General features: G+C 42.4%; 1 protein-coding gene across 7 annotated transcripts in view; it reads right to left on the minus strand.

The window, feature by feature from the left end:
* The window catches only part of TRIM55 (tripartite motif containing 55), a 38,071-nt gene extending 17,545 nt beyond the window's left edge, over positions 1-20,526 (minus strand). The window contains exons 1-9 of one of the 7 annotated variants that reach the window (XM_054059805.1): positions 20,199-20,526; positions 19,552-19,724; positions 13,163-13,328; positions 11,358-11,453; positions 7,151-7,384; positions 6,078-6,100; positions 5,854-5,978; positions 3,470-3,693; positions 1,314-1,601 (exon numbers count right to left, since the gene is read on the minus strand). In XM_054059805.1, coding sequence (XP_053915780.1) covers positions 1,314-1,601; positions 3,470-3,693; positions 5,854-5,978; positions 6,078-6,100; positions 7,151-7,384; positions 11,358-11,453; positions 13,163-13,328; positions 19,552-19,724; positions 20,199-20,387 — 1,518 coding nt within the window. In that variant the 5' untranslated portion in view covers positions 20,388-20,526. Of the gene's footprint in view, positions 1-1,313; positions 1,602-3,469; positions 3,694-5,853; positions 5,979-6,077; positions 6,101-7,150; positions 7,385-11,357; positions 11,454-13,162; positions 13,332-19,551; positions 19,725-20,198 lie in introns of all 7 variants that reach the window. The other 6 variants (XM_054059808.1, XM_054059804.1, XM_054059803.1 and 3 more) reach the window with 6 other exon arrangements.
* Positions 20,527-24,686: the final 4,160 nt, after the last annotated feature.

A 24,686-nucleotide genomic window follows, 5' to 3' on the forward strand; every position in this document is an offset into this window, starting at 1 on the left:
TCATAGTCAATTTGGTAGTTTCAAAATACTCTTTTTATATTTTTTTATTCCACTCAAATATTCTTGAATTGAGCCCTCACTTGAAAAATAGCTACTGAAATCTGGGGGCCAAATTTTTTTGTTAAGACTGAAGTTGGCGAGGATCCAAATTCAAGTGTTACTGACTAAAGCTGCCAACTAAAAGATAGGTGCCCCTGTTATCATATCTGTATAAGCTCCTCTTCTTCTGAGTTTTGACTCACCACATGGTGGTTTGTCATGGTAGGGCTGCTTACGTCTGCCAGATGTTCGACTCCAACTTTCAAGTGAACAGCATGAATTACTTGATACTCACTAATGCTTTTTCACACACACAAATAATCACCTCTCATTGCACACTTACAGGTAATTGTTTTTTAAAAACATCCAGCTTAAGCTTGTAAAGCTTAAGGATGGTCTAATTTAGAGAGTGCTGCTCATGGGCTGGTAGCCAGGCACTAGAGCAGGAGCAGGTGTGGTGTGCAAACTCTTCACACACAGCTCCCTCAGCTCTGTTTCTTGTATCTTTGACCAATTTGGACTTTGTATACATATGCATAAGCAGGAATATTAAAGTTCAGGTCATCCCAACTCTAACATTGTAATTTTCAGGGAAACATTCTGCTGTACCCAGCAAGTCAGTTTTTGCTATCCTATCATGATGCAGGTAGTCTAACACAAAACTGGAATATATTATCTTCATGCTCTCCTTTAATCAAGCTCCAGTATTCCTCAAAGAAAACCCTCTTTCTCAGTTTTAAACACAGGAAATCACACTGCTTACTAGAGGCTATCAAATACTCAAGAGGGCTCCAGTCAGCTGCATAGCTTCATGTTCACATGGGGAAGCTGTACACTCCAGGCATAGCCACAGAGCTGCAGAAGGCAAAGCCAAACCATAGCTGCTCTGGCAGTGGTGATAGGATGGCATATATTTTACACAGGCTTTCAACAGGTGACAAGAATAATCCCATGCACAGGGTCTGTCTGCTACTAATACATGCAAGTATCTGATTGTGCAGAGGCATAGCCAGCCTTTCTAACAGCTCCTGAGCGTATGCATGAGCAACTTGGATAACAGCTCGCACAAGTGAGGTGCACTGGCAGTTAAGCACAAGCAACTGTCAGCATGCTACTCTGAAGCTGAAAAGTCAGCCTGTCACATATTGAAACTATCTGTAATTATTCTTATTCTTTAGCATGCAGAGAGAAATTAAGTCATATTTTCCTTAACAATTGCCTTTCCCGCCTTGCTGCACATCACAGCCCTCTGGAGTGACTTTGGTAACACTGACCTTGGATGTTGCTGCAGTGGCATTACTTTCCTTACCACTCCCCGGTGCACTCTCCTCGACTGCTGCCGCTGCTGGTGTTTCTGCCTTCTTTGCACTTGTTTCCAGAGAAACAGGAGGCCCTACTTTCCCCAACCCACTCACAGGGGTTGCGCTTGGACTGCTTGATTGCCGCGACTGAGCCTTATACCAGCTAGGGTAAAACAAGGGATCGATGGTTTCTGCTGTGGCCGGCACGCGAGTGTCAGACTCTGGGGTCTGTTGAGAACCACCTGGTGTCACAACCTCATCCTTAATCAGGACAGATAAAGAGAAGAACAAGCAGAGTGCACCATGTTACCTTCCTGCTGTAGCCATGTTGCTCTGCATGACATGTTTGTTGCATCTCATTGCAAGAAACTGATTTGTCCTAATACATGGTACAAAAGAATTGCAATAAAAAATGTGAAGCCAAAGCAACTATTATTTGAATAACACAGATACGGGAAAGAAAGTAAGCTATCCTAAAATATGGAATGAGAGAGTAGAATTAGCAGGGAGGAGGATGCTGACAGAGAAAGGAGTGAGCAAGAGTCTCTTTAATTCAGATAAACGCCTCATTTTATCCTAAGAACGTAAGAAATTCTACATAAGAGCATCATGAACTGGTACCAGCCATGAACGATAGGTGTAGGTACATTTGAATGGTTTGTCGGGTTTGGGGTTAAAAATAACACGCTTGCCAGTCCATCTGTTGATACGAGCAGTCAAAATAAGGGGGAAACACAGACACAAGAGAGAAACATTTGTCCACCAGCCTTGCCATCAATGCCGTAAGCCAACCACAGCTGCTTTGCCAGGGAGAGGAGCAGCCAGCTGAGCTGCACCTCTCTACCTGCGTCAGGCTTTTGGGTCACACCCGCATGGTGCCTGCTATCACCACAGCATTTCTGCTTTGCCTTTCTTACACAAGAAGGCAAAGGCTGAAATACAGGTATCCCACACACCACAACGCCCACGTGCCCTGTCTGACTCCACATCTGACCATCTCTGATGGCATTTTGCAATTGCTACACCAGCGTGCTGTACTTTTCCCATTTTATCCTTAGAAATCAGTGTCCTCATGCTAGAGGGCAGGATTGCGTGTTTGCATAAAAACCTGCATCAGTTAGGCAACACAAGTTTAGTTAAGTCAGTTCAAACCCTCAAAAGACAAACTTCAGTTAAACGAATAAAGTCTCATTTAAGAGCATCTTCACACAACTGGTGTAAACTCGTGTGTGTTTTTAAATCAAAGCAAGAATGGACCTACAGTATTTATTTTCCCTTGTTTTATGTGAGGAGCTGCTACAATGAAAGATTCTTTATGCCCTCTCTTGTTTTCATGCTGACCTCCTCAAATATCTTCACAGCAGCCTTTACCCACTCAGCAACTTAACTGGGTATATTGCATAAGCGAAGAATTTAATAAGTTAACTGTATGTAAGGCCAGCTAAAGTAGCACATCAAGTATATTTTTTAATGTAGATCTTTCAGAATATGCGGCAATCATGGTCTCATTCTAATCATGTTCCGTAACAAATAGTGCTGGCCTAAATTATTCGCACCCTGAACCTGTTTGCTGCTAGGTTATAAGAGACAGTTTACTATTTGGACTGCGATATCTCTGCACCCATCTAAATGACATCCCTTGGATAACCAGAGCAGAAGAAGGCAAACATCAGGCACAGAAAACAGATCCAAAGCATATTCTAAAGACTAGTGGTGGAAAGCTCACTAAATCCTGAGGGAATGCCAAATTCTCTTAGTATAAATATTTTAACAACCATTTCATTTATAATAGTTAGTCAGAGTTAAATCACAGAAGCAGAGCATCCATGGTAATGCAATTAACTCCCCAAATGAATCTCTATTATTTATAGCTTATGTATCATGTATATATATATTTGTATATCAGTTTAACTAGCAGGGTAATTTTTTGTCTATCAAGCGACACATATGCAGGTTGAGAGGGCAGGGTACAGTTCCATGTGCACCAGGGCAATAAATAATTTTGCTCTCCAGTGCACTGGCTCCCTCAGCCATTCTCCTGTTGTACAGTGCCTACAGGACGCAGAGGAGCATTTTCTTTCCCTAACAGGGCATTCTCAGCAGGGCAGTGGAACACCAAGGGCACTTACCTGACCAGCTGGGGCAGCAGGCAATTGCACTGGAGGGGGTTCAGTTGGGGGGTCTCCCACTGTGCTCTGTGGTTCAGGGTCCTGCTGAGGTGGCTGCGATGTTCGCTCAGTCCCTTCCTCCTCCACCTCGTCTTCCTTCTCCTCCTCTCCTGAGGACTCCGTGTGGACTTCATCCAAATCTTCACCATCCACCGTCTCCTCCTCTTCCTCTTCTCCCTCATCCTCTGATAAGACATGCAGAAAAGGACAAGGCTGAGCACCACATGAAGATGTCTACGGACTTCATGTAAAAAAAGCCGTTTACAATTGCATGGCAAAGATGCTGATAACCCACTGCCTGGCAGAAGGTGCAGGCCAGAAAAAGGGCATTGGTGAAGAGCCTTCTTTCACCAGCCTGGACTGGGCACTGCCATGGAGCTGCCAGCAAGAGCTTCTTATCAGTGAGGAGAACAAACAAACATTTGTTAAAACCTTAAGGCATTTCTTTCCATGGGAAGGAGGATGGAAAGTCGTGACAATGCAGTTATCTTCATGAAAGAAGTGCAGCACAGCCCTGCACTTCTTGGGAAGAGGGTACCTGGTCTGGCACAATCTGTCGGGAAAAGTCTCTCTTGCAATTTTATGTGTATATTTTTTTAAAACACCATTGAAGCCATCACAATAAATCTTTACTAGGTCAGTGCTTCGCAACACATGACTGGAGGCTCTGAATACCAACCTCCCTAAAACAAGGTTGTCAAATGTAGTCAAACCATTGCTTTTGCATTGTCTGACACGTCCTGTTGTCAGCATTTCTGGCTTGGCTCATTTCCAGAGGGAGCCCTCTAACAATACATTTTCTTTTGCACAATCACACTACCCATCCTCACAAACGTCAGATGTTGTTCAGAGCTATCCTAGCACTTCAAAGAAATAAACTTAGATGGATATGTTAACTCAAGCTCCACATAGGCGGTGCATTTTGCACAGGTTATGGTTCTGCCTGAGTATGTTGAAGAAACCTAGACCTGCAAAGTAAGTAAAGCCCTCCTAATGCAGAAAAGTTTCTGCAGATAAATACACTGCTCTAAGCAGAGCACTGAATCTCTGCTTCCACGTCCCCTGGCTGCAGAAGACCTCACTGACTGTAGTAGGAGTTTCAAACACAGGACTGAACTCCCAGTTGCCAAAGCACTTGCTAATGTCCTGTCCCCAAGAGGTAAGTGTCACATTCCCCATCACGTGATGAGAGTGTCTGCCCGGAGCGCAAGGTCACGATCTTGGCAGATGCACATATGTGCCAGGGACGTAGCAGCTGTGGCTGATCACAGGGATAAACTGGCCACGAGGCTGTGACTAGGGATTGTCCCTCCCAGGACAAATCCCTGGAGATTCACAGCCCCGAAATATAGCACCTGTTCCCCTGCCGCTGACTGGTGCCGCAGCTGCTGTCCTGCTACACGCGCCCCTATGCCAAGCACAGAGAGTCCACGGATCCCCATCTACAGACCAAGATCTGCACAGTAGGCATGCAGGGTCCCTCACAGGGAGCAGCCCCGTTCTGTGAAGTTAATGATAAGCAGTGGAAAGGGAAGAAGCAACGGGTGTCATCTGCACCGGACATAACTGGACTGATAAGGGTAACTGTAAATGTACCAGCAGAATCCAGTTAGCGAGAAAATTAGAGATATCCAGACTGCTGTTACTGCTGCCTTTTAATAGGAGAGATCTGCTTATTGGAAACATATATGTTGATTAACTTCTTGTGCCTTACTCTGTAAGGTAAAGCATAATGAGCCTAGATTTCAGGCTACTTTGGAAAATTCTAACTTTGTATTACTATACAGACATATTAAGCATGATTTGTCATGATGTCTTGACAAATGACGTGACAAAAGATGTTAAATGCATGGAATAGTACTATTTTTCCTTCCCTCTATGACATTGTGATTTTGGATTTCAGTTGTGTTTCTGTAACATTTTTCAATTATTTTATAAAAAGAGTAAAAAAAATATTTCATAAATCTCTCAGTAAGCATTCTTTTTTCTAATGACTTTCTAGAGCGGACAGACCACACAATAATGGCACTTTTTAGGGAAAAAATGACTTTACAGACTGAGACAAAAACTTAATTTTGTGGTTCCTTCACATGAGGCATCAGTAAATATCACGGGCTTAGGAAAATGTTGAGGCCACATGAAAGGGAAGATTAATGGTGCCAAGAACTTATGTGATTTTTTGACTGTGATGGATTTCGCTTTTGATTATAATTGATACAAAATAGTCTTGTTACACTTTGGGATGGACAGCAATATATGATTCAGGTTTTCCTACTCAGTTTCATCATGTAAATTACACACAGTTGATATTTAAAAAAGCAATTTAGATGAAATGAATGACATACCTTTGTCAAAATCAATTTCTCGTATTATCTTCTCTTCTCTACTGAGGTTCACTGTGAATTGGTTCATGATTTCATATCCATCCTCTATTTTTTCCATTTGAAATCCTTTAGATGCTTCAGTAATTCTAAACCAGAAAGGTTGGTTATTGGCATTCGAATTTTCAGATAAATTCATAATTTGAAATTCATTATAGTGAGCAAGAGTCTCAATTTTGCATACTTACTTTTGCAGCAATGTTTTGGCATTCTGTGGAAACAAAAAGGAAATAACTGACTTCTTAAATGGTTCAATTTTTTCAGTGATTTTATGCATTGAGATCTAATTCTTGCACTGGCTGCTTCTGAACATACTAATATGGAACTCATAAATGACAGCCATGAGATCTATGAATGAGATCAAATTTGGACTCTAATTAGTATACAGCCAAGTAAACCTTTTAGTTTACTGAAGCCTTTTATATTAAAATCTAAATATGATGGTAAATATGTACAATTTCTAAAAAAATTAAATGGAAATATCTTTGCTTCTTTTTTTGTGTGTTTGTGGTGGGGTGCAATTGTTCCATTACCATCTTCAGTCACAGCAACTACATCTTTGACTATCCATAAGGACCTATTTCTGGAGCCACAAAATTTTATTTGTCTGGAAAGAATATTGTACTCTTCAAAGGCAATTCTTTGATGAAAATAAAGGTTTGTCTTTTTTTTTTTTTTTAGTAGAAACATCATTACAGCCTTTAATATTGTAAGGAATTGTAAACTTGCAGGACAGAGATTCTGCATCAATGAATTCAGTGGATGGGCTGCTAATGGTTTTTTAATCAGTTCTCCTAAGTTTATAGTAAAAACAAAAAAAAAAAGAAAAAAATGAAGTAAAGCCATGAAAATGTGACTTGGAACATATATATTTAATTCTTAGAATGCTATTCACTCTGTCAATACGCAAATGAAAGCTGTAACTCACAGAATGTCATGTACACATATATTATAGTGGTGGGACAATGAAGACACGTTGGAAAGTATTAAAATCCCTTTTTCTTCTTTAGGGACAAGAAATTCTTTCATGGGATAGTATATTTTGGGGCAAATAGCCAATACTCACTTTCTTGGTTTGAATACTATTCAAAAGAAGAACTAGTCATTTGTCTGTGCTGATACAAGTGTTTAAAAGATGAGTTAATATTGGTGTTCACTCAATGATGACCAAACTCTGAATCTGCTTAAAATTGAGAAATGCTTAAATAGTATTTTGATAAGCCTATCATTCTTTTTCTACCTCTATTTATAGACTTTATACCTGCAGAAACACAGCCATTTCTGGTTCTTCCATGAACTGGATTCCTGATTCAACCAGCTTTGACACAGCTTCCAAGTGATCTGCATACTTCTTCATCAGGGATCGGACGTGTTCCAGCTTCTCCTCTTGGGTTCTAGTGATTATTTGTGTCATCTCATTTTTTCTTTCTTCCAGTACAGAATAGAGATAATCAAATTTTTCACACAGCTGCTCTTTCTGTCGTCTGCAGCATTCCTGTGAATCATTTGGTTTATGTTAAACATGTTATGTTCTTAAAAGAGTGTTTATTTTTACAGTTACTTGGAAGCATTTTCATCAAAGAAATTCCTCTTTCTGAACAGTGCAAAGGATACTGAATGACCCCAGAGACTTTTATAATTTTCAAAGTCCAAGCTACTGGAATAAAAAGTTTTAAAACCGTTCTCAAACTCGTGAGTTTCAAGCCACTGATAGCCCCCAGACAGGTTAGTGTATAACTTGTCGGTCTGCTAAAAAATTGTGAGAGGTATTTATGATGTCTATAGTGATAAATGTAAGTCTGCAGAAAAGGCAAAATCCCCCACCTTATTAGCAGCTGGATTCATTTGCAAAAACACAACGGTTTTTAAAGGAGTGATCATCTCAATCCAGCTCTGGAGAATTTTCTTTTTCTACCAGAGAACCTGCAAGTGTCCTGGCTGATTTTCACAGACGCCCTCTTAAACTCTATTTTGACAATAGGTGTCCATTATACCCCATTTACTGTGCACTGAAGGAGGCAGAGGTACCACGAAGAAAATTATGTGTGACAAAAGCACAAAGATAAGGAGGAGGAATCAGATTCCAACCCCACCTTCAGGCACTATTCACACCGTTTGGGGAGGCACTCCTTTGTCCTTCCAACCAGACAACATACCTTATTTCACTGAGTAAGGAGGATGAGTTTGATGGCTGCTTCATTGAGCTCTCTCTAATAGGAACATGCTGCACTTGCAAAGGAGGATTTATGGGGAGGAAATAGGAGACAGGTTATCTATAATGTCTGAGGTCTACTAAATGATGTACTTGAGTCATCTGTGTGCCCCAGGGCACACAGATGGGCATAACCTTATTGTGGTTATATGTGGTTGCAGGTGGTGGTGATTGTTTAAACCTCTGTCTTAGGAACGAAAGATGAATCAATTCCTCATCTTTGTCCCTTAAGGCATAATGCTGAGATCCTGGCAGCACAGGATTATTAACAGTCCCACAGTACTTTTGGAAGTGATAAGTGATTATTCATAGCTCTTGGAAAGAGAGAATCCCACTTTTTTCTTGACTTTCAGCCAGAGCTCTTTCCTACGAGTGGTGACAGTCTGTGCTGTATCATTCAAGGGAGGAAGCCTTTCAAAGACGAATGGGTGGACAGAAAATCACTGTCTACGTTGAGGGGTGGGAAGCAAATACAGATCTTGATGCGTTGACCCAAGTATTCACCTCCATTCCCTGATGAGAAAGACTAGACTAAACAGGCAGCCCTAGTTTAAAATTCCTTGCAGGAAGGCAGGCTTGTCCTTCCCTTCTGGAGATCCTCGCGACTTTCTAGAAATTCCTGATTAGTGAACTATAGGGTAGGGATAAGGAAGCTTTTGAACCAAGTGAGCCACAATTCCTGAGTGTCATTCTACTGTTCAGAACTCAAATAATCTCCCTCTCCTCTTCTGCTCCTTTCCTAGCTTTCTCCCAGTGTTTCCTGCACTTCTGCTTGCTCTGGCTTCCTCTTTGGTTTGGTCTGCAATGACCTCCTATGAAATGTCATTCAGATCACTTGTAAAACAACCTTAATTTCAAGACAGGTGTGTGCTATCTTTGTCATTTGACACAGGACAAGCATTAGGGGAAGAAAAACGAGAAAGTGATAGCAGGATGCCTTGAGAGATCCTTCCCTATCTCTAAGCTGCAGTAGATAATATTTTCTGCTAACAGACAGTACTGAGTTGTGAAACTCAAGAATGAGAGCGCAAAACAGGTTCCTAACTGCAAATACTGAAACATTTCTGAAATATTCCCTTTCTGTATGAAATATTCCCACAAAAACTCTCTGCCTGATGGAATCACACAAGTCAGATACTGAGTAATGAAAAAGGTTAACAAATACATTATTCTCCGTTCTAAAAAGTTCTCAGACTTTTTGGTTTTTAAAGCATAACTACAGCAAAAAGAAAGGAGTACTCGCCACTGAGCACAGTTGCACTACTTGTTATGAAGTATCTGTATTGACTGGCCTAATCTATTAGCATTTGAAAGAAATACTGTAATTTTTCCTGCATTATTTGACTCGTCTTGTTTACAAGCCTAAACAGTACTTAATTTTTTTATTATTTATTTTGAGTATTTAGCATTTTATATTCCCCTTTTTATTTTCAGTATAATACAGGAATTTGGTCTACTTTTCAAACAGTTAACAGCTATACAAGTATTAATCATTGTTTAGGGGATGTTGTTTTGGTTTTAGGCTTGGATAGGATTAATACCCAAATATAGAGCTCTGGGCTATTTCTTACTCCATTTGAAAGGAAAATGATCATGTATTTTCTGCTAAACCTGATATTTATTGTTCTCTGCAAAGTGTTAAGCAGAGAGAAGAGACAATCCTGAATTATAAGCATTACTTCCATGTGTGCACATTTCTAAGCTCCAGCTGTGGCTTTTCATCTTCAAGGACAAACTGATGTCACGTCAGACAAAACTCTTGTATGGTAGGAAATGTGATTTTCTTGAAATGTAACGTGGAAGTGCCAATCTAAGCTCTAAGATCTATTTTCTGCAATCTTTGTCTTTAAAGGTGAAAAGCCTTTTAAAACATATGAAAGTAAAATACTGCACTTTCTCTGGGCTTTGAGTTTAAAGGCTAGATTTTAAAATGAGTGGATGACTCTGAGGAAGCTCGTTTCTGAAACTGTTGTATTTATTAAGGTATTTTTAGCAGAGTGTTTTCTCCATACTTCAGAACGGATGTTTGAAGTTTTCTTTCTGGTTCAGCTGGTTCAACTTAAATGGGTGTAAGCTTTTGCTTTTGTATCATTCATATTTCTGCAGTTAACCTACTTGAAAGGCTTCTTTCTGTCTGCAAAGTCCCGATAGCTGCCAATCTCATCCTTGCGACGTGAAGTCTTCCTGACAACAAAGTTCTGACTGCCACTAACGTGCTCTCTCATTTATTTGGGCTAATGGTTTTATGTTCTTTGAAGCAAATGTGGACATTTTCTCTTCTTTCTTGCTCTGAGGATATAGGAGCCTTGAGCATTGTGTACGTAGAAAATGGAATCATTTTTTCTTACCGCTTAGAATCTATACATCTTGGATTAAATTCTTTTTTTTCCTGCACTTTCTCTTTTCTTCTCCAGCTCTGAGGGGTCAATATAATTCTAATTGAGCTGAGAGGGATGCAACTCCTTCACTAGATGCTTCATCAAACTCTGATCATAAAATCAGTTTCCATGAGCTCCTTCAGCCTATTGCTTCCTGATGCTCCAATTCATCAGAGCTGGTATTTGTATTTGCTTTGCTGGTGCAAAACCCTCGGAGGAAATGAAAGCCACTTCTGGTACTGAATGACACAAAAGTTATTCCAGCTCTGTCAGAGTAAACCCGTTACCCGTTACCTGTTCTCACAGTAAGAACTCAAGCTTTTCCCTCCCATGAGCAATGAAACATGACTCCTTAAAGGGCAGCATAAGTATATTAAATAACTACTTCTTCACAGGAGGCAAAGCAACCAAATGCAGAGCTCACTGACATACTGGGGAGCTATGCTGTGGCTGCACTGTGGCTGAGACTAAGGCTCTTTTCACAGGACCAGTCAGGCCTTAGACTAGTGCTGGTCTTTTACAGCTTTAGCATCTGAACTTAGATGTTAAATGAACAGGGAATTGATGGCACTTTGTTGGATCTGGTTTTAACTTCAGTGATACCCTATGAAACAAAAAATGCTCAGCAAGATATGCTGAAGTGCATTATCCTTACTCTTTGTCCTCAAAAACGTGGCCAATGTCAGAGGCAGGGTGCCATGCAGAACAGATCCTCTGCTTGAAACAGTATGTCTGATACTGTAAAAAGCCACAGGTAATGGTTTAGTAAAGTGAAGTGGGAATGCATTTGGGTAAAGTGAGATCTGTTGATAATGTCCAGCAGCTTAAAAGATATGACTTCACACTGAAATAACTGCATTTATATCAATGCTACCTACCTCAACTGTCTTGCAGGTCTCCTCCAGCTGTGTGACTATCCCTTGCACTCTGTCATTGGTCCCCACCAGGACTGCAATGCCGTCACTCAGCTCAGACTAGGCAGTAAAGGGAGAGCAAGGAGGAGGGGGTTAGACACCATTCCACTTCATGGTGGCACATCTAACAGTGGGGAGCAGGGGGCAAATGAGCCATACCAGGGTATTAAGTCTTCTTCCACCAAAACAAAGGAAAAATGGACCTTTGCCTGCCCACAAGTTACCTACTAGTACTTTGATATCATTTCCTTTCCCAAAACACTGTGAAAACATTGACATTTTGAAACCTCTAATGGAGAAGAAGACATGGTTTGGAAAGGAGGAAGCACTTTGTTCTAGAAAGCTCTTCTAAATGCTTTTGTCTGAAGCATTGTGTTTTGACAGCCTCAAAATAGTCCCTTTGGGTTTGTTGAGAGAAAAGACTTTGTCTCTTGAGAGGTTGTTGTTCTAGTGTCTGGGTCTAGCTGTGGTATTTCCCTGTGGGCTGTAGCTCTTGTTCCTGGAAAGGAGAAGAGGTGGCCCATAGACCTGGAGAAACCAGGGCATTAAAGAGCCCCTGTCATGAAGGCAGTGGGGCTGGGGCTGTGGTGAGAGGGGAGGGGAGAAAAGGAGAAGAAGGTGGAGCATGAGCCACTGGTTTGAGGGAGATGAGTGGAAGAAGGAAACCGCCTGAGTGTGGGGAGGGGGATGACTGAAGCATCCTTAGCAGGGGACTGATAGAGAAAGAGATCCCTAGAAGAGAACTTGGTGAGTGTGCTGGGGAGGGAGAGGAGACCTTGGCACACTGCTGTAGTGATAGAGGCAGCTGTGTCTGGGGCCTCCACAGCTTTGTAAATGATCCTTTGAAGCATGCATCCTGCAGTCCGCAGGTTTCGCCTCCGGTCTTGGGCATGACAGCTCCTTTCTGCAGGCATGTTGGGAAGAAAATCACTGCTTGCAAATCTCCATGCAAAGGGAGTGCTTAGGGGCATGGATTTGGTCCAAGACACTTCTCTCCCTTCTCCCTCCTATTTTTGATTGAAAAGGATGCTTGTAACTACTTTCCTAAAGCAACTTCTCATTTGTAGTTTCCCCATATAAGCATCTGTGAAACAAAGTTAGAGTCTGAGTTTACAAACTGATTGCTCGCCTCACAGGGAGCCTCCAGAAAAAAATGAGCTGTTTATCTCAGGAGGATAACCCAGTGAGTCAGGTTTTAAATTAATACTGTATTAAAAATAAACAAATCTTTTCCTGGTGACAGCAAGGGCAGAGGATGTTAGGTACATCCTGTGCTGCCAACTATTGAATATTCCTGCATTCACTTGCAGAAAGAGGTTTTTCACTTAACTTTTCTTAAAAATAGGATTCTTAAACCCAAAAGTGCCTGGTAGATAACTATTTGATTTGTAATGGTTTGTTCTCTTTCCAGTTCATGTGTTGGAAATCCCACTTGTCTTTCTGATCTAAAAGTGGCAGAAAAAAAAAGAGATTAAGAACCGTGGAAGAGAGGTCCTCAGCTTCACATCAAATCGCTGTTTAAAATGTTTATTCACAATACTAACAAAAATGGGACACTGTAACATCTTTCTATGTTGTTTGTCATAAATTTATTTTCCTGTGTTTCTAATCAGTTCCTACAGATTTGTATGAGCCTTTAATTCACATATAGTAATGGCAAAGGCATTCCCAGGCACCTTTGGAAACTTGCAGGAAGGCCACGGGAATACTTTCTTGTTGATGGTCATATGAGTTGCTGGGAGGACTATGAGATACAAAAAGGTATTTACCTTCTGTTGCTGGTAAACGTTTGTGAGAGGAGCAACTTGACAGTCCTTGTGGGCACCAAAGACCTTGCACAAAGAGCAAGTGGGCATTTCACAGTTCAAACAATAGATATTAATTCTCTCATCTTCATGCTCTTCACACATTGGTTGGTCACACTTCCTTTCAGGTCTACTAAAAGAAAACAAGTTTAAAACAAACTTGGTGATTGCAGTTTTGTTTAGGTTTTTTAGGTATCAGCATGAAAAGGGATATATTTGTACAGAGTGTCCAAGGCTGTCCTGGATATGCAGTATCATCTTAAACCTGCCATACAGGATTACTAAATACTTATAGACAGTGGTACAGCTCAATATCCTGACACAACAGGATGTGATGACAATATAGTAACATGACTCATATGGGGATTCCAGCTGGGAGTGTGACAAACCCTCACTCATATTTAAAAATGTAAATAACCTCACTAAGACTGATCTCAGACTACTTGTGTACTTTAATTAGCATGTTATCCAACATCTGTCTGAAATATGAAACATATGTGATTCCTTTAGAGTTCATCATGCACAATGTTGGGCATTTGGCCTTAATGCAACAAAGCTTTTATTCAGGGGGTTGATTTAAAGTGTGGGTTGTAGGTGTTGGTGGACCTTCACGTGCTTAATTCTAAATCTCTGCTGCTGAGTTTTGTGAGGCCCAGATCAGGGCTATGAATATCAGACAGAATTGGGTCCTTATGGCCTTTACATTAGGCCAACAACTAAAACAGGGCCTCACAAAAATTAATTTTAGCTGAGTGGCACATGTCTAGCTTGTATAGTGTTGAGCTTTTTAACAGTAGGTACTCAATTGTACCAGCCACCAAGGGCATGGCTCACAAAGAAGCTTTCACCTCCTGTGTTAAGCTGAGAGCTATCACCAGACTGTAGCTCAGTCCTGAGCTTCTCTTCCTCAAAATGATTTAGCCATATACACGCAAGTCAATCTCTGCTATTTTAGGAATGAATTTAGTTGTAACTTCCTTTAAATGAGCCATTTAACTGACATTCCCAGGGTAAGTGAAAGCTCTGGTCCAGTCCATGTGGGCAGACAGATGCTTTCCTGAGCCCACACTTCAGCCTCAGCACCCTGAGCATGTCTGCAGCGAGCACGCGAGACTGTAAGGATGTGATACTGGAGCACAGAGTTAGTAGATCAATGGAGGAAGGGTGCTTGGGAGTTAAGGCCCCCAAAGGTGGCAAAGTTAAGTCTTTCCAATACAAGCTGTTATCCCCTTCTGCTGCCATTTGGAAGGAGAACTATGACTATGACCAGCAGCCACTGGAACAATGGCATCACAGAAATACATCTTTCCATCATTACATAGAAAATATTTTCCAAAACTATAGTATTTCATGGAATTAAAGAGCAACAGTTTTTTTTAAAGCCATTCTACAGAGTTTAGTAGCAAGAAGGCAACCAGTCATTCTATTACAAGTTCAAAAATTTGTGCAAAGATCCTTATTCAGGTTATTTACAATAGAATTTTTCCATATCATTTGGTAGAATTGAAATGGCATTTATTCTTTAACGACAATGTACAGTTTTTCCCTTCTGAAGGGAATGGAATATGATAAATTAGATGCATTTAAAAAACATCAAGCACAAAAGACAATATCTCCTGCATTCATATTTTTTAATTTCAGGAGGGCACAGGAATTTAAGGAGTTCATAAGGAAAATCTGTAATCTGCAATACAACATGATATACCAGAATAAAATAAGATGGACATTTCTGAAGGAAACCTTTATCATTTGAATTAACTTTCCAGCATATATTTGCATAAGGCCCTCAGTGTGTCAAATCCAGTGTAATTTCAATGCCAGTCAAAAGAGATGTGTTTCCTCTATGAGGGATGCTTTATGCTGTTTGCACATGACTGCAAACATCCTCTAATATGTTCATACTATAGTGCACCAGTGGGAGTGCCTGCATGTTAGTGATTAATTAAGCCTGAAATGTCTGCTCTTCCTGTAAATATTTACAAGACCAGACCAGGAGCTAGTACTAGACTGTTATTTGACACTGGAATGGTGCCACTAGCATGAGAGACATGTCACACAGGGCAAAAAATTGACGATATCAAGCAAGTTCAACCAGAAGTAGCCAACCTTCAAAGGTGTCACAAAGAACTGAAAGAAACCTGGCAGAAGTCTGTCAGCTAGTAGACCCCTCAAGACAGAGACAGAAGACTAGGACACATCTATAGTCTCTTTCCTAGGCTTTGCAAAAAGAGAGGTTTATAGCAGAACATTGCTTGACTTCAGAGGAGATCCTCTAGGTCTGTGTAGGCATAACAAAGGCCAAAACACGACCCCTTAACTTTAAAATAGTGACTGCTCCTGAAATGGAAGATTCTGGAGCCAGTAGGAAAACAGCAGCATGGGTTTAGTAGAAGAAAAGATTCATCATAAATGTGCTTGTGGCCAAAGAAGTGGCAGGTAGCTGAAATGGCCTAATAGCTTTGTGCTCTTGTTCTCTGACTCTGCTCTTTGAGATGCTGAGTCTGTGTTTGACTGCTACAGGTTTATTCTTTCCCATTACCATTGGATTTGGACCTTAATGTGCAGTGTTGTGCATATTTTATGGAAAGGAGAGGTCTCTGCACTGGTGAGGCCATACCTAGAGTACTGGGTCCACTTTTGGGTTCTCCAGTACACGAGAGACATGGACATATCAGAAAGAATCCAATAAAGGGCCTTGAATATAAGATTAAGGGTCCAATGCATCTCTCCTGTGAGGAAAGGCTGAGAGAGATGAGACTTTCAGCCTCGATAAGAGAGGAGTCAGGGGGATCTTAACGATGACCTTGATCTTATCAATACTTTCAGGTATCTAAATACTTGAAAGGAGGGTGTAATGAGCACAGAGACAGGTTCTTTGCAGTGACACCCAGTGACAGGACCAGAGGCAATGGGCACGAACTGAAATGCCAGAATTTCTCTCTGAATATCATGAAACACTTTTGCACTATGAGGGTGACTGAACACTGGCACAGGTTGCCCAGAGAGGTTGTAGAGACCCCTTCCCTGAAGATATTAAAAAAAATCTAGACATGGTCCTGGGCAACTGGCTCAGGTTGGACCAAAAAAGTTCATATGAACACGGGGATTCCTGCAGCTCTGTTATACTTGTGCTACCATGAATGCCTGGCCCAAGAAAACCATTGGCACAGGTGAGCCTGGGGCTTTGTCTTCGAGTTGGAGAAGAACCAGGAGTTCTCTCTCCTCATCTCTTTTGCTGCACAGTCTGTGGTACTCTTTCTGCAGCTTCCTTGCTTGGTGACCTGTGGGCAGGGAGCCCATCCCCCTGGCTAAGCCTACCTGACATCCTGAGGCATCCCTGCAGCCCATCCTGGAGACCCATGTCCTCCCTCAGGATCTCTGGCTGAGATGTCACCCTGAGGTGTCAGGGATAGCTGTTCATGGCCTTGCTGCCTACCTCATCCTGCAGCACGGTTACCATTGCAGAGCCCATGCTTACTTCTTTCAGCACGGCACCATCCCTGCTGTGCACACTGCTGCAGGCACTGCTCCATCTGTGCTCGGGGCGGTAAGGACAGCCTGTACCTAGGGCTATCCCTGGTAGGTGCAAGGGATAAAGAGCGCTCAACCCTCTCTGATCAGGATTCAGCTAGTAACAAAGCCCAAAGGATCTTTTGATCAGGAATAGCCTGCCAAGCTTGTTAGAGGCTGACAGAGCTTGTGAGAAATCACAGCCTCCTGTTGCTACCGTTTCTTAGTGGCAGCAGGGACTCTGATGTTCCTCAGATAGTTCTGATAATCAGTGGCCTACAGACATTCAAACATTGGTTTAATACTTTAGCTAACTCTCTTTCCACTGTGTTCAGTCCTTTGCTCTCCTTTAAGGCTCTGTAGGAGCCATGTCCTGCTCGAAGATTTCTTTCCTTGTGTTGTTAATAGATTCTAAATTGGGCAACAGGCTATGCTGTCATCAGCTGGAATTTGATGAGCAGTGGGATAAAAGACCATATGATGTGATTTTTAGTAACAGGAGGGGCTGCATTTGTGGGCTTGGGCAGACTTTCACAACCATATAGCCCAGCAACTGCCCGAGCTTTTTTATTTTAAAAAAAATCCTTTATTTAAATAGAAGATCAAATTTAAAGAAATATTTTTGAAATAAACTATTTTTGCATAAGCAGGAGACAAAGTTTGCTTCCTAGCTCTCATTCTCCTAAGCTCATGTGAAATGTAGCTGGGAGCTGGCATCATTCTGGCACACACAGATATGGTGAGTGACACCCACCAGAGGACTTCAGCGAAAGAGGATCCTATGTGGAAATCACAGGTGCTGCCAGTTCGAAGGGTTATCTTGGGAAGAAACAAGGAGGCATAGGTCATTTCTCACCCTTCCTCTTATGTTCCTCTGCCATACCCCAGCCCTCAGTTTGGAAGAGATTGGTACAAAAGGAAGAAGTGGAGAAGACTAGATTTCCCTTGTATTTTTGGTTCCGGTGGAACAGCATGGAGTAAAGCCATGGCTTTCATGAGAGCCTGAGGGATGTAAGGTGGAGGGAGATAAGCCGTGAAGGCCTACTAAGTGCCAAATAGTTTAGATAGTGCTGCTATGCGTTGCTGCTGCTACGTAACACTCATAAAAATTTTCATTCTAAGGACATACAAGAAGGTTAAATAAACACCTTAACAGATTAAATAAATTAACCTTTTTGATAAATATTTAAGCAAATATATGTTCATATTTATATTTTTCTATTCTCTTTTATTCATCATGTTTTACTTCTGTGTGTTTTACTTTACCTTTTTTTAAGAAAAGATCTACTAAACCTCTTACATTTCTGTTTAAATGAATTTTGTTTCAATTGACCATGATCTACATGGGAAAACCAACTGCATTTATTTATTTTTTAAGTTAAATACAGCCATGAGCTGAAAAAAACCCAAATCAAGAAAGACATGAGGCCGCACACATCCAGCTTATTTGGTGAAATACAAAATCCACCACCGTAGCTCTGCTGATTCATTTCCTCTGAGATTTTCCTGACTAAAGTAATATTTGGGTATCAATGACACACACAGAGGTAGCTGATTTTCCCTTGGCACTGAGTGTGAAGGACAATAGAAAGGATAAATTTAAGCCAACTTTGTGCCCTCTGACACTTTGGAGCTCCAACCTGTATCCAGCTACAGCAGTACCTGGAAGGATTCAAACAGCCAAGAATATTGACGCTGGGCTCCAATACGGCCTCTCTGCTAATGATTGTCCTCCTCTGCTGGAGGAGGGTAGAAGTGCCCTAAGCCATCCCAGATACTTGGCTCCCATGGTTGTGTCCACCTGGCTGATATCACCTCATTGTCTCTGTGAAACTCAGCTCCTTGTTGGGGTGGGGTGGGAAGACTATCAGGGAGCATGGCCAGAATAACACATTCCTTCAGGTGTTCAAAACACCTTGCCATACAAAACCAGACCTACAGATGCATGCTGATGACAACAAGGGCTTCCCCAGGTGAGAGTTGCTTGCTTGGCACCCTGGAACCAGGATTAGCTTCCCTCCTTCTAAGTTCCCCAAGGTCGTACCACACTCTCGACCCATATGAAGGCAAGAGATATGAGAAAGAAACGTGTTTCTATTACTGAATCTGTTATACAGCCAATTAAGACAATTAACATTCAGGAATAATCTTATATTTTAGGATTAACCCATTCCTGGGGTTCTGATTTTTATGCTCAGCCACACAGCACCGATATACACTATTTCTCATTATTTACAGAGTCCTAAATAAGAGCTGATTTCATGAGTTCACATTGCAAGCTGACAGGAATGGAGATTCTTTTTTATTCATTTGATTTGACATTATGATGCATGGTACCTTCTGAGTGAAATTCAGTTTTCTTCTTGTTTGCACTGTCTGTCCCTCAGGATTTTTAGCAAGATTTGAAATTTCTTTCCCTTCTTTAGCACAAGAACACACAGGTTAAAGACAAATAAAAATAATCTGAACTGTTTTTAAAATAAATGATGTGAACCTAGCTACTTTTCCCTTATTCATATGAGTAGCTATGCTGACCTCAAGGGCTTCGCTTGCATGGGTAAGTGTTGCTCATGTGAACTATAATAGCATAATCCTCTGCTGTGCGTGGCAGCAGGGAAATTCAGCATCTATTTGAATATGGTTTTCTGTGCTCAGTGAGAGCTGACTTCATGGCACAGCAGACAGGCATTCATGGCAGCATGATCCCTTTCTGCATTTCCAAAAGAGAAACAACTAAATCAACCTCACTTGTGACAAACAGAAAGACAAAAGGCCACCAGTCTCCTAGGCCATGTCTGCTTTTGTGGCAAACGTCCTCTGAAGGGTACACACTCACTCTTTACCTTGTGGACTCCTGCTTGTAGATGTCAATGATGTTCTCCACCAGTAGGTTCCTCTGCAGCCCATAGACGCCATGCCGGTCAAGGACCACTTCATGCCTGCAGGAGGGACAACGAAAGCGGCCTCCCGATGCCACGGTTGTGCCTCCCCTGGTTGGCAGGTAGGGGTTGGAGGCCTGCTCTTGCCAAGCAGCACAGGGAGAGGTGAGTAAGGCCATGCAAAACCCACAAAAACCTCTTTCAAAAGCTCTAGGGCAAACCCATGCTTACAGCAAACCATAGGAATTGTTGGACTCCATGATCTAAGAGGTCTTTTCCAACCTTGTGATTCTATTTGCCAACATGCCCAAGGAGAGGACAGGTCCAGCAAGGCACCCCCAGGAAAGCACATGGTGACTGCAAGGTGAGGGACTGATTGCTCAGCTCGCACAGGTGGCCATGTCCCTGCAGCCAACAGGCGACACTTTCACCTGCTGAGAGTTCATCCCTGGCCCCCACAGATGCTTAACTTCTCCTTTAAATCACATCCCCCACCCCTCAAGTCCTACTGACTGTTAAAACAGTTCACTGAAACATGTAAAAATCTCCTTTTTCATTCATTTCATTCAGTGCCGCGTTGGAAGCGGAGCTTTCTGTGGGAAGAAACCTACCTGGAAAATGTCACTGGCGCATTTCCGACAGAGGTTGTGCTGGCAGGGCAGGATGACCACAGGCTTGGTGAACATCTCCAGGCAGATGGGGCAAATGAGCTGTTTCTCCAGGTTATCCATGGTTTGCTGCTCTTTGGAGAAGGACTTGTAGTTCAGAGAAGTGCTCATCCCTAGCTTTTCCAGGGGCATACGCTCAGGATTATGGCCTCGTGGAGGAGTTTCTGGGTTAATTTCCTTTGAAATATGTCCAAGGCTATGCTGTGATCAGAGACTCTCTGGGTTGCTCTGTCTGGAGGACATTGTTTAAACGAGGGGCTGAAGGGAGCTGAGGCTGTTTTTAGCAGCGCAGCGTCACAAGATGCCATCCTGCTGTGCCCATATAAGAGCGTGAGAGGAGGACAGGCTGGGACAGGTGACGGCTGATGGGGGACGGGGGGGTGGCCGGTGGGGCCCTGGCTCTCCTCACTCACACATGGTGGCCTTCACCTCTTGAGGAGTAGGAGGGTGAGTGATAAGCAAATGCAATCCCTACCCCGCTTATCTCTGCATGGCGGCAGGGAGTATAGGGATGCCCCAATCTGCCCAGTCACACACTACATCCCAGTAAATACTCTGTTTTGAGCAAGCAGTTGTGGCCAAGGACATGCCTGTGTGTTCCGGCAGGCTCCAGGATCTTGCTTTTCCAATGAGTGAAGCACATGCTGTTGCTGGAGAAGACATTAGGAGTGATAACTGGGCTGGAGCTCAAACCCTTCAGGGAGTAAACCACCTTCAAAACCAGTTGGAATAAATTGCCTGCCTCTAATTGTGCTTAAGTTTCCCCTAATATGATTTTTTTTAGGAGCAGCAACATAAGAATCTAACATGACTATTCAAGCTGTAGCTCTACAGCAGCTTAAATATGCACCAAGAGCATTATTTGAATTTCCTGATGAGAAAGAGACAGAAGAAAAACTGTATGAAAGGCTTTCATTTGTACTACTAGAGAATAGGTGCTAATTGTATATGCTTTCTCCACATAGTTTAATTCAAATATATTTTAGTTTTGGGCAATGCTGTGTTTATATCTGTTTATTAGACACTGATATCCCTCTCAGCTTGGCACTTGTTCCAGAGTTATTTTTAAAACGACAATTTCCCAGATAATCTGTGGCATGTGATGCCTGATCTTAAGGGAAAGCCATCTGTGATTTTACTTGCCAATAATTTATCACACAACTGTACAAGCAGTAAATATCTCATCCTCAAATTTAAGTTGATGTCCCGCATGTACTGTATAAAATCAGTTTGCCACTGTACTGTACATGTAATCAGAATATTGTCTTCTTTTTTAATCAATAACTACAATACTTTCCTGATAAGTGTCTTGTAGAAAGCTCTCATATTTATTCTACCTTATAACTGTATAGGGCTTGCATCTGAAATATACTATAGAACGGCTAAAAGGATAAGTACCCTGTATGAGCGTGCCTTAGGGGTAGAACCCTGACTCCAAAGCCCTTTATCAGCATGAAACACCACTATGGAGACTGTAGACTTGGGAAAAATATAAAAGCAAAGGTTTTCATTGATGTCCACACGAAAATGAGTACTATTTTCTGCGTGTAACGGCAATGAATCACAAATTAAATGTTTCATTGACTATTTTATTTTCAATGCCTCGCATACTCTCTAAGTCTTTGGGTGAAATCCTGTACCCGTTAGCAGCCCACCAAACTGGAATTTCCCCTATGTAAATATGCATTTTTGTCAGCAGTCACATGAAAAAAAAAAATAGATTTTTTGGAAAAAAATTTCCTGTTTTCATGGGAAATTTGAGATCGCTTAGTTAAATCCATTTGAAATCGCACCTTTGCTTCAACTGCCTGGTGCAGACAAGAGCCTGGAGCCAAGCCGGAGAAGCTGCTCCAGCAGCTGAACTGCAGACAGCTGGGGCTTTGGCAATGCTGGCGGGGAGCCTTTCCTGGCAGCAGTGAGAAGGTATTTCTCTTCTTCCCCTCCCCTCTGTGGCTGGGTCAGAGGTGACTTTCACGTCTGGAGGAATTTGAGTGTCTCATTCCTAGCCTTCAAACTCTGAGTCAGCTGCCACTTGTGCATCAAAACCTGCTTTAATTAGGGGCTTTGAATTAGATGAGGAAAGCCATGTTTGCCTGGCAAGGCAGGCACTTCCACCTCACTGCACAGGCAGAAACAGAGAAATTCTGGGAGGAAAAGTCAGAAAAGTCAGTGCACAGAAACACCTGCACATGGTGATGTAGGGAAGGGGGTGTTATTGGCACGGAAAAAATCTGGAGGATCATGATGCTGTGCTGACCTTTAGGACAACAAACTGAGGTACCTCTCAGGGTGTAATGTGCCTCTGGGATGTTATTCTGGTGAATTTGTATATTTCCGTGTGGTAGCCCATAAAAACCTTCTGTTAACAAGCTGAATGTGACACCTGATGCAACTGCAGAGAATACCTGATGGCAACAAGGTGAGGGATAGACTGCTGCTGGTTTTCCGCTTCCTGTGTGCTGAAGCATGCTAATATGTACCAGATAATAAACAGCACCATCACAAAAAGGAGCTGACAATATAAAGATAAATCGACCTTCTGCAGACAGGCCTAAGCTGAGATATGTTTCTGGCTGGAATGTGTAGTTCAGATATGAACAATTAGCACAGGTTTTTCTGTCAAAGAACTATGAACCATTTGCTAAGTAAAGAAATGCGGAGCCTCAGCTGTGCTTGTGAAGGCTGGATAAGAAATTCCAGTAAAGCCACACATTGTATGAGTGTGCTGCAACAAGGAGAAAGAAAGGAGCAAAGCCTGAGAACCACAGCACAGTCCCACTTCTGGTCTTCAGCAGAGATTGCTTAGGCTGGACTTCAAAGGATCTGTGCTGAGAAAAGAGCCTGGCATCCTCCTGTCTCTCCTTGCAGCCTTGTTACCCTTTCTCTGCTTCCACACCTGCAAAGGAACACCATCAGCATGCATAGCTCTTCACCTCCACAGAGTCACCAAGTCCGGCCATCTCTGAAGACTAACAAAGACTGGGAGAACCTGCTTTAACCCCATTGATGGACAGAAACTCTGGATGGTTGCCAGCCATCACCAAGAAGAAAATAAAGTTTTATAATGGTTTTTTTTCTTTTTTTCAGTATTGCTTGCCTGGGAATGTTACCTGACTTTGTTGATACAATCAGAACACTAGTTCCTAGAGATATGCTTGCTTTTACAGACATTGCTTCTAGCTCCTCTATTTTCACATCTGAATAACAGCTTGTGGACTGTAGACTGACAGCCAGGAGAGCCTGGAAGGCTGGCTGCAAAGCAGTGGGTTTAGGAGAGGGATTTGGAGGAGGAAGGAGAGGTTGAGTGATGTCCAGGTTCAGGTTTCAGTGCCATAATGACATCCCTGGGTTTTGCATTCACAGAGTTCCCCTCTTAAATCTCTTATCTTGTATGAACGCTGTGAAGCTCCCATGTATCAGTTGCAGAAAATCTGCCCTGTGGCTTTCTTTCATGATTGGAAAACAAAGAGAAAAAGCGTATTTTTGCCCACCAAAACTAGCAGAGACAAAGCCCAGTCTGCAAGCACCAGGCTCCTTGCCCAGGCATCCTCACCTGGGCACAGTGGGTGGCACAGAGCATCTTTGGTCCATGGGGTGATGGTGCCTCAAGTTCCACCTGTCCTCAGGGACAAGCAAGATTTTGTGACCCCTGCCACCCAGCCCAGAGATGAGTAGACCCCTCCACTGGCAGTTGTCTAAAGCAGGTGGGCAGCTGCCCATCCTTCCCTGGGCAGGGATGGACACCCACCCCCAGCCCACTGCCTCCAGCAGGTCCCTGCACTCCCGAGATTGGCAAGGTTCACCTGAGGGCTTTGCATGAGAGCTCAGCTGCTGGAAGAGGACAGGAATGGTGTGAGCCTTTGCAGGGCAAGAGAAGGGGGCAATCCTGGATCCATGTGTCTGTCTCCTTCTGGCTTTGCCTTGCCGAGCTCACCTCCAGTAAGAAGTCCTGGCTGCCCAAGCAATACAACGTCCTATTAAAAATGAGGTGGCTGCCTCCATTTCTGCCCACATGGATGTGCAATTTAGAGTCAAATGACAATGTTGTCTTCCCTTCTCCCCATCCTGCAAACTCTGCTCGTTGTTTTGACTGAAAATATTTGCCTTTTTAGCCAAGCTTCCCTTGGTAGCTGTGAGGCTTTCCATCCATCTCACTTTTAATCTGGGTCCATTCACCCTGCAGTCCCTGAGCAGTGGATGGTGGTATTCCTATCTACAGATGGCATGTTGCAGAAACTCAAATTTCACTTACATTTGCAACAACTTACTAGGCCAATGAGCCAGCTCTAAGACAAAGCCCTCCAACTGGTACAAGCACAACTGCAAAGGGTATTTTGCATTGCATGATTTTACCGTGATCACTAAACATCCCATGATAAACACAGAAACTACTCTTGTATGAGATTCAATTGATGCAGCCAAAGAGGGCCT

The sequence above is a fragment of the Cuculus canorus genome, chromosome 2, assembly GCF_017976375.1.
Source record: "Cuculus canorus isolate bCucCan1 chromosome 2, bCucCan1.pri, whole genome shotgun sequence".
Lineage (NCBI taxonomy): Eukaryota > Metazoa > Chordata > Aves > Cuculiformes > Cuculidae > Cuculus > Cuculus canorus.